The sequence below is a fragment of the Aquila chrysaetos genome, chromosome 2 (assembly GCF_900496995.4).
Source record: "Aquila chrysaetos chrysaetos chromosome 2, bAquChr1.4, whole genome shotgun sequence".
Taxonomy (NCBI): domain Eukaryota; kingdom Metazoa; phylum Chordata; class Aves; order Accipitriformes; family Accipitridae; genus Aquila; species Aquila chrysaetos.
The window spans coordinates 28,731,567-28,745,862 of record NC_044005.1 but is presented as its reverse complement, the minus strand read 5'-3'; the positions used below and the strand labels follow the sequence as shown (position 1 = coordinate 28,745,862).

The 14,296-nt window shown below is 37.8% G+C and overlaps 1 protein-coding gene across 8 annotated transcripts in view; it reads right to left on the bottom strand.

Moving 5' to 3' along the window:
• The window catches only part of SLC25A21 (solute carrier family 25 member 21), a 277,428-nt gene that overhangs the window by 17,986 nt on the left and 245,146 nt on the right, over positions 1–14,296 (bottom strand). For all 8 annotated transcript variants that reach the window (XM_030033238.2, XM_030033249.2, XM_030033258.2 and 5 more), the window contains 2 exons: positions 14,059–14,166; positions 8,945–9,109 (listed from right to left, as the gene is read on the bottom strand). In XM_030033238.2, the coding sequence (XP_029889098.1) occupies positions 8,945–9,109; positions 14,059–14,166 (273 nt within the window). The remainder of the gene's footprint in view (positions 1–8,944; positions 9,110–14,058; positions 14,167–14,296) is intronic.

Sequence of the window (14,296 nt, the reverse complement as noted above, 5' to 3'; positions counted from 1 at the left end):
ACCTCCTCAAACCAGGCTGCAGCCAGGAGGCTACCACTGCTCTGTTGACTTTTCATAGTCCAGAATGGTCTGAAGTATTTTTGTCACACAATTTGGTGCAAGGACACTTTCTTCCATAGTGCCAAGCACAGTGGGCTGCCCTCTGGGCTAGGCAACGTATGTCAGGCAAAAATATTTACTTGTTAAACATTGGATTGCAAGCCTTGCCACTCCTGACAAATCCTTTATATTTGAATGATTGAACATTCTCATATTTTGGTGAATTCCCAATGCCAGTGTTGGCTGCTTTATGATTGAGTGTGCCACAGAGTATAGGATACAGTAGGTGTCCAATCAACTGAGCATCTATTAAAACCTGACACTGCACTAACACAACTAAAAGGAAATTAAAACAAATTGCTTTATTTCTATTCCAGTATTTGTGACACAAAAAAAAGTTGAAAGGCAGCATTTTGCCTATTCACAAAACTGGATGCTAACCAAATGTGCTATGGTATACAGTAGCTTTGCTATGTAACTTGGTTTTTTATTATATATCTCATGGGAAAGAGTTTTTCTATGGCATTCATCACTGTAATATCTGGGTCATTTCATTCATATAACAGATTCAAAATAAATTTAGCTGTGAAAAATAATTAAAAGGTTATTTTTTCTAAAAGCATAGCTTAGTGGCATTTTACTGTGCTAATGCCTCCAGTTGAAAAAAGAGATTTCCAAACATAATTTATGCCTCTCTCTACAACGCTTACATGGACAGAGGAACATTGGCTGTCCATCAGGTAGGTGCAAGTTGGTGCTGTCAGGAAGCAGTGTCATTCTTTTTACACCAAAATCTGCCCTTTTCCTGCCCCATGGACAATGCCCAAATATTCCTAACAGTCTAGGATCCTGTGAAAGGAGACATAAGGATAAAGAATCTGTCTAGTGCTAACACTGCAACTGGCTAGCAGAGGCAGCTATCATCACGTTATTGTCACTAACTTCTGCACCATGCAGTTCACTGACCAAATACTACATATTTCATATGTCGTACATTAGAAAAAAAGATTCTGACAAGCTCCTTTTGCTTTCATAAATGACAGAACTGGAGGAAAAACATACATGCATTCTGGTTTTAAGCACAGGTGATTTTTATGTAGTATGAGCAGAACATACAGAACAGAAACTTGATTTTAGATCGTGCCACACCACAGTACAGTATACCACAAGGAAGTGAAATACCAGTTTGCTTATTCACAATGGAATAACTTTGCTGTGGTTGGATAACGTAATCTGTGATCATCTCACCTTTTTACCACACTCTTCACAACATTTCCTGTACACCTGAGTCCCTGCCCTGTGAGCACCAGCAGCCATTAAGATTAAAGAGAGAAGCAGGCACCACTAATAAACACCATATCTATCCAAGTCCTTCTGGATTTCCCTGCTTTGTTTGGGAGGAAAATTTTGAGATGTTATCTCACTGCTTTTTATACTTCATTACTCCTAGCATAACATTTTTAAATAAGTGGAGATTCCATAAGTTCCTCCTGAATCATATGCTGCTAAATTCCTTCTTTTATATTCCATAATTTCTAGCAACAGAAAATTCTAGCCCTAAATCTGGCACATACACACCCATGTACAAGGGTTTCACCTACGTACAAGAGTGTCACCCACTGGAGACAGTTTTAATTTATCAGTTTCAGTCTCCAAAGCCCCATGCTTTCCTTTCCCTACTGCTTCATTCACTTGTTTATTTGTTGGGCACTTTGACAACACTTCTGTTTAAATCTTTGATTTCAGTCAAAAGCTTCCAGACTATCTTCATCCGTACTGAAGGAAGGTCACTTAATTCACTAAGCAGCAGAGATATTAATCCAGCAATGAAATAACCCTTTGGTAAAGGTGTGTATGCTTTTAATTTCATTAAAAGTTAATTTAATTTTTTCAGAATAACTGAAAAATCGTTTTAGAATAGATAATGACTCACCATAGTAGATATACTTGTACTGATTTAGACACCCATCTTAGGTGCAATCCAAGGGTTCAAAGGTAGGACACCACACTCGCATATGCAGTGGAGAGAAGTAGGTACCTTCAAAGGAACAGCTCAAAGTCCCTAAGGTAGGTTGCTTGAAGTAGGCAGAAATAGATAATGTGGACAGTCCACCAATATGCTTAATAATGTTTGGAAACCTGACCACTGAGACACTCAGGAATACTACTTGTTTTTCCCTTGTGAGGTCCTGTTCAGTCTGAGTAAAAGTGGCAGAATGTGTTGCAAAGAAACTTGTAATTTAACCCTATTTTCAAGCAAAAAAAAAATCAATAAAAGAAAAAGATCAATAAATATTAATACGTCTAACTGAAGCTATTTTTAGAAGTTTGTTTGCTTCAATATTTGGATGTTTGTCTTGAGATCTTTTTACTTTTTTTTTTTTTCCAGTTGCTGGAGGTACGTATCTTATTGAGAAAGAGTACTTTTATAAATATGTTTTAGTACTTCTGAGCACCTTGTAGATAAAAGTTCACTATAAAAGACTAATGCTTACTGGATAAGGGGAATGCCAATTCCTGACAATTTGCATGAAGAATAAATAATAATAATAGAACAAAATTTGAAGCTGGTAATTGCAAAGCAGTCTACTGAAGTTAGCCCAAAACTAATACTTAAGAGTGGAATATTCACATTAAGTTTCTTAAACTCCTTTGAAAAAGTTAGTCATAATATTAGCTTTACACATGAGTTACACTTGGCATGAAAGGGCCAAAAGTTATTTGAAATGACCACTAAATTTAAATACATTTGCTCAAGGTTACATACCGGGTCAGCAGAGAAGCCAGGAATGTTGCTGAGAGGCTTTGCACTGTACGCTGTACATTGCACCTCCCTGTGTGTGACAAGGGAGACTTTAAAAGACAAGGCTTTGGTTTGGCCAACTCTGGTTCTGCCTGGTACACCTAGGAATTACAGGACTGAAGAGGGAGATAGGCCAGGAATAAGGAGTAGAGTTGCTTCTTGGCCCTTTTGGCTAAAGTCAAGTGTAATAGCATAGGACCTCCTATGGCAAGCTAAGAGGTGCCACAAGACCTGACCTAGGCTACATTGACTATTATCAAGTGTTTGGCAGCAAAACAGGCTGTAAGGAACTGCTTTAGCCAGCCTGATAATTGGTTTTAACCACTAAAAGGAGCTTCCTTTGGCAACAGACAGTGGAAGAAAGGAACACATGGGTCTGAGGAAGGGGAGCTTCCAAGACAGAGGGGAAAAGGTATATTCAGAGAGAGGCAAGGTGGGAGGTAGCTCTCAGGAAAGCAACAAGGAACAGATGAAAAACTCAAATGAGTTGCTTTCAACACAGACACTGAGCCAGAACCCAGAGGAGAGATAGGGTCTGGATCTTCATGCTGAGTCCTAGAGGAGAGCTGGGAAGAAAGGCTGTCAAATTCTGCTCTTAGAGAGGGAGAGGCTGGTACAGATGTGATCAGATGATTTGGAGGCATGTAAACTCCCAACAGAAATCAGCAGTAAGGAGGAAAAATTATGTAGACTCATTGCAAGGCTCCAGAAAGGATGAAAATGAAAACATGAAAGTGAGTCTCATCACTGTTGTGATAACATTATGCTTTGATTCTTTTAAAGAATATTCAGAGTTTTTGTTTGTGACTTAATCAAGATTTGACCACGGCTTAATGAACAGCTTCATAGTTTTATTGACCCTAAACTTCTGTCCATCTCATGCATTTACATAGTAAACTCCTTATTGTAAACTAAAGCTTACTGTCTGATTAGTACAATGATAGTCTGATCTTTGTCAAAAGGCATAGGAAATGCTGAAATTATAACTACAATAAACATATTGATGACCAGGAAAGGCACTCCAAAATGCACAGTCACAGCTGCACTTTGTTTGAATTAAATGTGCTTTTTCACACTGGTATTATCTCAGATTCCTCCTTGAGTGCAATCTCATTGCAGCAGACATTTAAGTTTTTCAAATCCACCTGTCAGATGTCTGACAGCATAAGAAGATGAATGACAGCCAGTAGGATAAATGTCCTGGCTAGTCTCCAGAGTGACATGGTTGTCTGCTGTACAGGGTATATACATTTTCAAACAGTCCGCAGTCCTCTCAGTGATTTGTTTTTCTCACAATACAGTTTCCTGATAAAGTTATTAATCTTACTCCAGATTTGTAAGTAGCATTATTATCTATTATTTACTCCTTTTGGACTCATAGGGCAAGGCTAGGACTTCACTTCATTTAGTCCTAAAACAAAAGGGGACCAAAGAACTTTCGATGTAAATAAAAACCCAAGAGACAACAAAATTTGGTGGTCACCAAATACAAAATATACAGAATTCCGGAGACTCAGTCAGTACAGTCAGTAAGAGAAGCACCAGATAGCTCTTTACTTGTTAGTCTTATTTATCACCATTTTTGTAGATTATTATTAGACTGTTGAAAGCAGAACACCAAAGAGGCAAAAGAAACTCCTGCCCAATTTCTTTAGGTCCCCACAAATTTCTTGTCCGTCTTCTCTGTTAGCCCCATAGCTGCCTATATCAATGACTCCCAGGTTTACCCAAGAGAGGGTACCTAGTGTTCCTGTCGTTCACTATTCAGTGCATGTTCTTGTAGCTCCTGGGGAATGACCACCTGGAAAACCATTAACCACACTGGTAAAAACAGAATCGATCTTCCAACCTCAGGTGAGGCTTCTGCTGTAACTCCAAGCAGCTCTCCTGCATAGAGTCAGTCTACGCAAATGATCAGACTGTTCATGAAGTGTTGGGGTTACAAGCAGGTCAACTTTTCATGGCATCATTTAAACACTAGCTATGCAGAAAAGGGCACCCAGGAACGTATGTCTTATTGCTTATCCCTGCATCCAGTACACTGTCCATCTTCAGTCTCAGTTATACAGTAATTTATGAAACAGAAAAAAAAGAGCAGCCCCATGAATACCAGAACTAAAGAAGTTTGCTGTCCTATCAGCCCTTGTGACTGATTGATACTGATGTCTGGAAAGGTACAAGCCCAGACTAAGGCTTACATAGGCTTTTTCCTATGGAATTCATTGTTTAATAAGGCATAAGTTCTCACTGAAAATTTCCGTCAGTTGGGCACTCATAAGATGCACTTGTAGGATCGCTCCTCCTTTCAAATGATTATTTGTGTCTTGCAAGAACCTAGCTATTTTAAGCTTGCCTCTCTGCCAGCTATGGTTGAACCTGGTTATCAGTTTCAGCATTAATCTCATTTCCATAGGAAAACAGAAGGAACTTTTCTTCTTCTGTGTTTCTTCTTCACACTTTTATTTTGACCGAAGATTCCTCTCCTTAAACTTCGTATCTGTCTTGCCTACAGGAATACCACAGTACAGGAGCAGGTGAGGTAGCAACAGACTCTCCCCCTTTGATACAACGTCTTTTGTTGATGATGGTCTCAGCTGAAGTCTTTAAACAACACAGGCTGTCATTTCAACAGCCACAGGACACCTCACAGTGGAGAGTACTCATCGATGGGTGGCTTGTAAGATTGCACTGCCACTTTTTTTTTCCCTTCTGTTCTCAGCTCATCCTGAAACCTGAGCTTGGATGGTAGCTCTGAGGTTATTCCATTTCCCACTCTGATCCAATCTTCTCCTAAATCACCTTGGTCTACTATTTTTTCAACTCAGTTGCACCCCATGCCCTTTTCTCTGTCTGTTCCTACATATAACTTCTATGTTGGCATAGATCTGAAAACAGCTATAATAAAATGGTTGTCTGCTATCTTATTTATTTGCCAAGCTGAACAGCCCATTTCGGTTTCCCATCTCTTCTTCTTTGCCTATAGAAGTTGAGAGCCCTTTCTCTGACAAAACAACACCCTGCTCAGCTCCCACTGACTGATGCAGCAGTCCTTTTAGCAGGAGGCACATCTGTGGCAGCTGGGGCAGGCAGTGCCTGACTTGAAATGAGTTTTGCAGTTGGCCACGTTTCAAAGGGGGCTTTTAACAGACGGTGAGGAAATTTCATACTGTTAAGAAATATGACGGCCACTTGGAGGTGGTAGTGAGCAAAGGTTTTAATGAAACTAACGTTTACCATCAAACCTATGATAAAAAATTGAAAAGCGAGAGCTGCTGGACGCCTATGAAATATGCTATAAAAGCAGGTGCCATAAAACTGAGATGATATAAATTTGCAGACTAATTTGATTGCTAGTGCAGATGCATAGCTGTTAATGCTCTATGGTTGATACATTAGTGGCAATTGAAACAAGTCTGGCTTGTTCCATTTTCAGTAAACAGAGCATGAGGTTGGCTGTAAATGGTCTGTTTAGCAGAATAGACTGAACATGCGAAAAATTATTCATTACGAACATTTACAACCCACACATGTCATTTATATCATTTGACCACTCAACATAAAAGGTTTATTGTTTTTGGCAAAATAAGCTGCAAACATCCCTAATTGGGATGCAAATTTAATGCACAGTTTAGCACTGTTGACAGCTAAAAGGCTCATACGGACATTTCCATACATTTTTCCACTTACGTTACAGATGGTGAACAGCAGATACACAGTCAAGAGCCAAACTATTTAAAAAGTGTAGCATTCTTATTTCACAATTTTTATATGTTTGTCAATATTGCAAGACTGACTTTAAAATTTTCTTTTCTGGCAAAATATACAAAGTGAACAAACCAGGTTTTGTAATGAAATCAAGTATGTGAGAAATCTTGAAAATTTACAACTGTCTGATATTTTTCAGACTAACTGCAAAACAGCCTCTACCAAATTCCTTGCACAGGTTTGATAACTCTTAGCCTCTAGTACCTGCCCACTGACAGAAGAGGTTTAAGTTACAGATCACAAAGTATTGTTGAATACTTCCATTTTCCAGTCACTGAAGTGAAGTTCAATGCATGTAGACACCTGAGACATAACGCTGGCTAGCACAAGCCAGATGAGGCCTGATCTATACCCTATTAAATTCAGGGTAAGATTTGCATTGATTTTAATGGGGATTTGATTGGAATTATTTGCGATATCTGTATGTACAGAACTGTCTATGGCACTGGTGCCAGCTGGCCTAGAGAGTCCTATTAACTTTATTAGCCCTATTAAATGCTATTACCATTCAAAATAGACTGGCTGCATGAAACCTGCCTATTAGGAATGGTTCCTTGTCTGCGCTAGCTCCTAAGCTGTACCCAGGAACAGCGTTGGCTGGCCTGGGCCAAAGCTGTGCCAGGGAACATTTAACAGCACAGATGACTGAGTTTCAGTGACGCTGCTCAATTTACTAGTGCAGATGTAGCCACTGTGCAAGCCACCGTGCAAGCCACTTTGCACTGGTCGAGCACAAGGCAAACCTTTCCACTTATTTGCAGTTAATACAATCTAATCCTACATTGATTAAATTGTCTTTTCCTTTTGATAGGATGTACAGGACAGCTGGGCCACTGGCTGACACCGATGAAGTAATTTCTCTTCCGTTTTCTAGATGTATATAAATCTAAGTTGTAGATGTTAACTATTCTCTGTATCATACAAAATCTGTATAAAGTGCTAATTTCTCTTAGAGCATGAAGCTTTAAATCTTTCTAATCATGTAATAATTGTTTCCTTTTTTTTTTTAATCTGAAAGGCTAGGAAAGCATGCTTATGCCGAATACTGTTACTATTCTTCAATTGCTATGCAAGAACACTTCAGGATTTCCATACAAGTTGCACACAAGCCTCTTTGTCCTTACCTGCATATGATTATGAATGTTCTGCGTAGTTATTATAATTTTTTCACCTTTTGATCAACATAAACCTGTTTACCCCTATCTTAGTATCGATCTATGCTTGTGCCTTGAGTTTTTAGAAGGTGTGATTAAGTACATTGTAAAGTATGCTTAACTACACTAAAAGAAACTTGTAGAAACTTGTGGGTTAGCTGCTCTTGAACAATTCAATTTACTGTAATGATCTGCAAATAAGAAGTGGAGCTTTTCTCCATTTACACAATGTTGCCAACAAAAATACCAGGCTACTCAGAAGTGCAGAAAAAAAAGAGGTGTTACTTCATCTGGGAATAGAAACTGATCCCTTCTGATGTAAATTGCAGCTTCTTATATGAATATCACTACATATTACACCTGTGACTGTTTAACTGTCATCATCTAAAAATCACATGAGTGAAAACACAGTTCAGTAAGTAACGTACTGGAGTCATTAATAAACCATTAGCTGTTGCTCACACAGTCATTTAGAAAGTTGACAGTATTACCACATTTTCGTTAGTAAAATTTCCCTTTGTTGTAAAGGGAAATGTTTCCTTTAATATAAGACTATCAAATAAAATTGCTTCAAGTGAAATTACAGCTATAAAGATTCTTTTTTTTTGTAACTTACAAACTACATAAAGCCCCTGTGCTTGACCCCCTAAGTCCTGTTTTGGGCTGGCTCCCTCCCACATGGATAAATCTGCCCTGTCGTCCTTCAGCACTAGGTTGAACTCTCTTTTGAGTAAATAGGCCTGGTACACGGCCAGAATACCCTATGTACTGCAGCTCTGCCATCTCCACAAGCCTAGCCCCTTTGTGAATACTGAAAGAAATTCTAGAAACTGATTTTTCTCTTCTAAGCCAGTTTACCACAAAGAAGTGCATACATACCTAACATAAGCATAACATACCTGTATCCCAATTTCTGCCTTTTTACATTGCTACAATGGTATAAAGGGAAATTCATAAAAATGAGAATTCAGACATGACTATTTATACTCAGCTTTGCTTAAAAAGTGAGAAGTACAAATCTTTGGTTGGCTTCCATTAAAATGCTATGGATTTCTGCAAAACAGAGAGCTAGGTAAGTCACTGTTTATTACTGAATACCACAGCTTTGCACAGAAAAATACAGTGTTAATTAAATTGCTAAACCTCTTATCTGTTTGTCCGTTGCACTGTATGAAGAACTTACTTTATTGACTGGAAGAATGTTTTTCACGTTGAAGTAGAATCCAAAGTAAACCATGTTAAAAACTCCGTGACGGCCCAGTGTTGCAGTAAGACCTTTGTTGAGTCCTTGGAAGCCCAGACCATCGGTATTAATGATCTGCCGAGCTTGAACAAAGCTAGACGGTTGCTACACAAGTTAAGCAAAAGAAGGAAGAGATCATCTTTACAAAAAGAAAACAATAACCATAGCATCACTTCAATCCTGTTGACAAACACTGTGTTGCCAATTCTTGTCATTTTATCTTAAGGCTCACCATATTTGTTATTTTCCCTTTCCTGTGATCATGTAAAAATCACAACTGTGATTAAAGAAAAAGATTCCTTATTCTTCTGATTGCAGAAAAATGATGAAAGCATGACTTGAGTACTGTAAAAGACTAGGGATCCCTAATCCAAAGAAAAAGGTCTTAAAATAATAATAATAATAATAAAAAAGATTTTATAGAGCAAGATGTGGCTTTGAATGTGTGAATTTGGCAATAGTTTTTTCATCATTGATGCTGTGCTGTTAAGATTACGACAGATGAAACCCTTACACAACTAGAGTATACAACAATTATTCTGGACAATAGGAAAATAAAAACAGCTTCTCTAGTAAAACCAATGGCACAGGAATATGCATGGTGAGGGAGTAATAAAAGGGACAGCATTGGAACAGGAAATTTTTGAGCCATCATGGCTACAGAAGCAAGTCCTTGGGAGCCACAAATCAGAGCAGCAAGGGAGACTATAAATATTTGTGTTGAAGCTCAGTTCAGCAGTTTCCAGATTCAGTGTTAGGAATAGGGTTGAAAGGGTGACATAGATTGTCTGGGAACCCTTCTGGATCCTCTGAGGCTCTTCATGCTTTTAAGAATGCAAACCACTGCTTTAAGACACTGGCTTTTGAAGGAGTTATTGGGTACACAGCACTTTTTAAAACCAGATCACATGTTAAACTTTCTTCTCCTAGTGTTGAAAATATTGAAAAGAAGGTGGTTTGGGTTTTTTTTCTCTTTTTTTTTTCTTAAGCATCCAACTGGAAATCCTGTTTTGCCCTCCTAATGAATTATTTGACTTAAAAAGTGTAGTTAGATTTTCAAAACCAGAACACCCATTTAAATTCCAAGGTACAGAATTAGGAAATTGACTTTAGAAATCCTATTTTGAAAATAATGCCCAAAAGGCATAAAAATCATTTTAGTCAGCCAAATTCCATTTAACGAAAGGCTGAAAGGAAGAAACTTCTGCAGAATCCACTTATATAATGACCAGTTCTTCAGACAGGGTCTGCCTGACTACATACACATTTGATCTTTTTTCCAATACACTGTGATACTCAGAATCAGATGTTCCCCTCCTGAACATTTTAGATTTCTTTTTAGCAGAATTATAGAAAAGTTCCTTTCAAAAAGTTGTTGACTTGAGTTTGGCTTTCTCCAAAGGAAAAAGCCAGCTCTGGGTAACCAAATATTTAATTAGAAAGGCAAAACATGACTTCCACTAGGAGGCTCAAACATGAAAATATAGAAGAATTTTGACTATAACACTGTGAACACTGCTGATTTCAATACACTTATTTGTTTAATAGCTTTTCATTTCAAAATATCACTGTGGTAGATCAACAGCATCAGCCAAATGATGCCTATTATATCTGACACAGCATATGACTGCTTATTTAGGTGACTGACAAGTTTAGTCTTTAATACCAAGTTTCATTCTGTTTTTTCATATTTGGTAATTAATACTATCCTGTTAATGCTCTGCATACATTTTACTATAGTTTCCTTTTCTAACTACTCCCAGAGATTCAGATCAGAATCTATTCTAAAATGTAGATACCGTACATCGAATATGGTCCAGATACTAGCAATAACATCCTTTCTCATGCACAAAAAATGAGGATTGGATCTTTAAAAAATAACCAGTCATCCTGAATAAAGTGATTTAAACTGAATACGGCACCTTTAAATAGTAAGGTATCTCTTGGTCTTATCTTGAATACGGATTTACTAATGACTCAGAGAGGAAGCCTGTCCCTTGCTGAACACCTGAGATGGGGTTCATCAGTCCAAATGTAGATACCTGCAATGTCTATGTCTACATCTCAGCTACTCAAAAAGAGTCCCTTTTTCAGTCCTTTACAATAAAGAGGGCTCTTTTAGACAGCACTTCATCCAAAGTCGGCATCTAAAATGTCAGCTGATCAAGCCGTAGAAGGTCTGTGTTTCATCACTGATGATGGAAGGACCTTAGGATGACTAATTCAAGTGGAGGAATTTATTGTATAAACATCTGGAGTTAATTCACTTCACACAACTGTTGACTTATACTTAATAGAGACCTAGTCAGTGGAATCTGGAGTCAGATTCTTCTCATCATAAAGCAGAAACTTGTATTTGTTTAATTAATCACAACTCTTAAGTCAGGTGAGAAAATTTTTATTACCACACCAGCTTCTATAGCCAGTGAGTTATCCATGGCTACAGGGAAAAGAAAAAAGAAAAAGAGAAAGAAAAAGAGAAAGAAAAAGAAAAAGAAAAAGAAAAGGAAAAAGAAAACCAAACAAGGTGTTGGGCCTTCTAGCAGTTTACTTTAACAAAAAGTCACCATTATTTCCACCTGTAGCAATTCACATTACAAAAGTGCCAATACGTGATTTATAGTGGCCTTTCTCTTTAAACCTATCAACCCTCGAAAGATGATCTGGTACCACAGAATAATTCAGCTGTCACCGTTGTGTGTGAATATTTGCTTTGGGGGTGTGCAGGAGGCTGGGTGTGGGCGTATGTGTTCATGCTCTTCCTTGTTCCTTTTAAATAAGATATATTTATTATTTCAATACAATAGTCAAAGAAATATGTGAACTGCATTAAATTTCATCGTACAGTATGAAAGCTACACCATGGGATAGGTACATACTTTACTTAAACCTTTTAGAAAAACAGTGCATGGTAATGAAATGAGCGTACCATTGCCTTACGCTGTATAATAAAACATGCACATGCTTCTTCCACAGGCTTGAGTTTACGTGCTTTAGTGTGGAATGTTCTTTAACATATTCTTAATGAGAACTTGAGATCGTGGTAATGAAGTTACTGGAGTTTTCTCGATGTACAGCAAAATGTAAAATTCTAACACTTTTTTTAAAAGATATATTAAAAATTGATATGTCTGTGATTTAACCATCTTTGTGATTTAAGAACTTCAGTCCCTTGGATTTTTTCATTAGGGCAAATAGACACTTTTATTTATATTTTAGGTGTAAACTAGGTTCCTAGTGGAGTCTCAATAGCATTCTTTTACAATTTTATTTTTATGATAATATAGTATTATTTGGATTTTGTGAAAATTTGCATTTAAATTAAAGAGTATTCACCTAAACCAAAACAACTCAGAATGCTTTTGAACAGCTACGCTGATTATTGGAGTATTCCGAAGGTCACCAAGGAAGGGATGCTGTAATTAAAGTAAGCAATTGCGTGAAATTTACTAACTAAAACACCCCAGACTTTGTTATAAAGTTTGCAATAGGGAAAAAAATTAAAATGTGTGAAGCAAAGGGATATATTGGTCTCTTGCAACTTTACAGGAACCAGTTTTCTCAAAATATAATACTGGTGTATTTACACTCAAACCCAGAGGTTTTGTTAAGATAGGTTAATTGTATGTTCACAACTGTGAGGGAGAAAGATCTATAATTTTTTCATATCGCCTTCCTGAGAGAGACATCCTCTCACACATTGCCTTCTCCCACTTTCAGTCTCTCTCCTTCCAGGATCTTAACCTTTTTACTCCTCTACTGTATTAGCTTTCTGTTTCAGTGGCTTTGCTGCTCTTGGTTAAAAAATGTCTAGGCTGGAGACTTGAAGCAACCAAACATCTCTTTTGCATGCATTGAGAATCGAACACAAATTTACCAAATGGTTTAAAATTTATTCTGGAAGAGAATGCTTCTCTGGATGAGTTACGGAGTAGGTACCAGCTAGTCTATGACATTTGGAAATCGGTGGCAATATTTTGCCAGAGTGTACCCGAGGAGTTTGGCCCAAACAGCTTATGTAAATGGCCAGGTGATAAATCTCTTTACTGTGCATCCCCCAAAAGGGTTCAATTTGTGCAGACGAGTGCTACAAGGCATGCAAGTATTAACTCAGTCAAAACTTAATAGTAGAATATGCAAAAAGCATGCCTCACCAGGGATTCAGCCAACCTTTTCATGCCATGCTTATGTGATTTGGCACTTCTACCACGGTACAGCTGATTTCTCAAAAAATTTTGAAAGAGCTGATTTGACAATTGTTAGTCTTATTCACTGAGGAAAGAAAGAAGGAACTGTGTGACTGCCTGCCTTCACTTTAGCCTGGATCATTTTCTACATTAAAATTAATTTAAGCTGGTGCATTCCTGGGAACACTTGATTTTGATGAATCACTGTTTTCCAGTCTAACCTTTTCCCCTTTCAGCAGTAGAACCATGGACAAAGGCAGTTTTGCACACTGAGTTCTTTGAACGAAACACTATTTGAATAATAAAACTCTGAAGTGAAGCAGGAATTTAAATTATCAGCATGCTTTATTATCTAACTATCCCGGTTTGTGCTTATAAACGTGAAGACTTATAAATAATTTCATCCAAGACTCTGAAATCTACCAGCTACATTTTTAACATAAAATACACCAGCTGGACCCTGGCTGGGGCATGGGGCCATGGTGTTTTACGCTAACCTTCAGTGCTCACTTGAAGCCTGGGGCCTGCTGGGGTAAACGCACTGTGTACAAGGGGCTCAGGTTTGTACTTCTGGATTACAATTCCTCACGGTGCTGGGCTTCTGGCTGCTCTGGGGGGATGAAGGTGCACTTCAGGCACAGAATATTTACAATGGAGATGCTGACATCACTGACAATACTGTATGCATCTCTGCATATCTGAGGCATCGTTTGTTGAGTCTCTTCTCTCTTTTTCCATTTCTATTAAGCTTATGGGAAAATCATTTGCATCAACCCAATATATTATAGACATTCTGCTCTGAATATGAACTTTGAAGTGCGTTATGCCTAATAAAGCAGGAAAAGAAGAACAGAGCAATTCTCATACCTCTGTGAAGGCATTCCGATTTGTCTGTAAGGTAACCTTTACTACTTCAAAAGGGTTAACCACAACTGCTTCTGTCAATCCAGATCCCAAGCCAGCAACTGCAAATGCCTAGGAAAGTTAAAATTGAAGTTAAAAATTAAGAGGTAAAATTTCCCATACATCAGATTATGAAACTGAATGATACAATGCAAACTGTGAGATTACAGTAATACAGCAGTATTCTATTACTAAACAACTT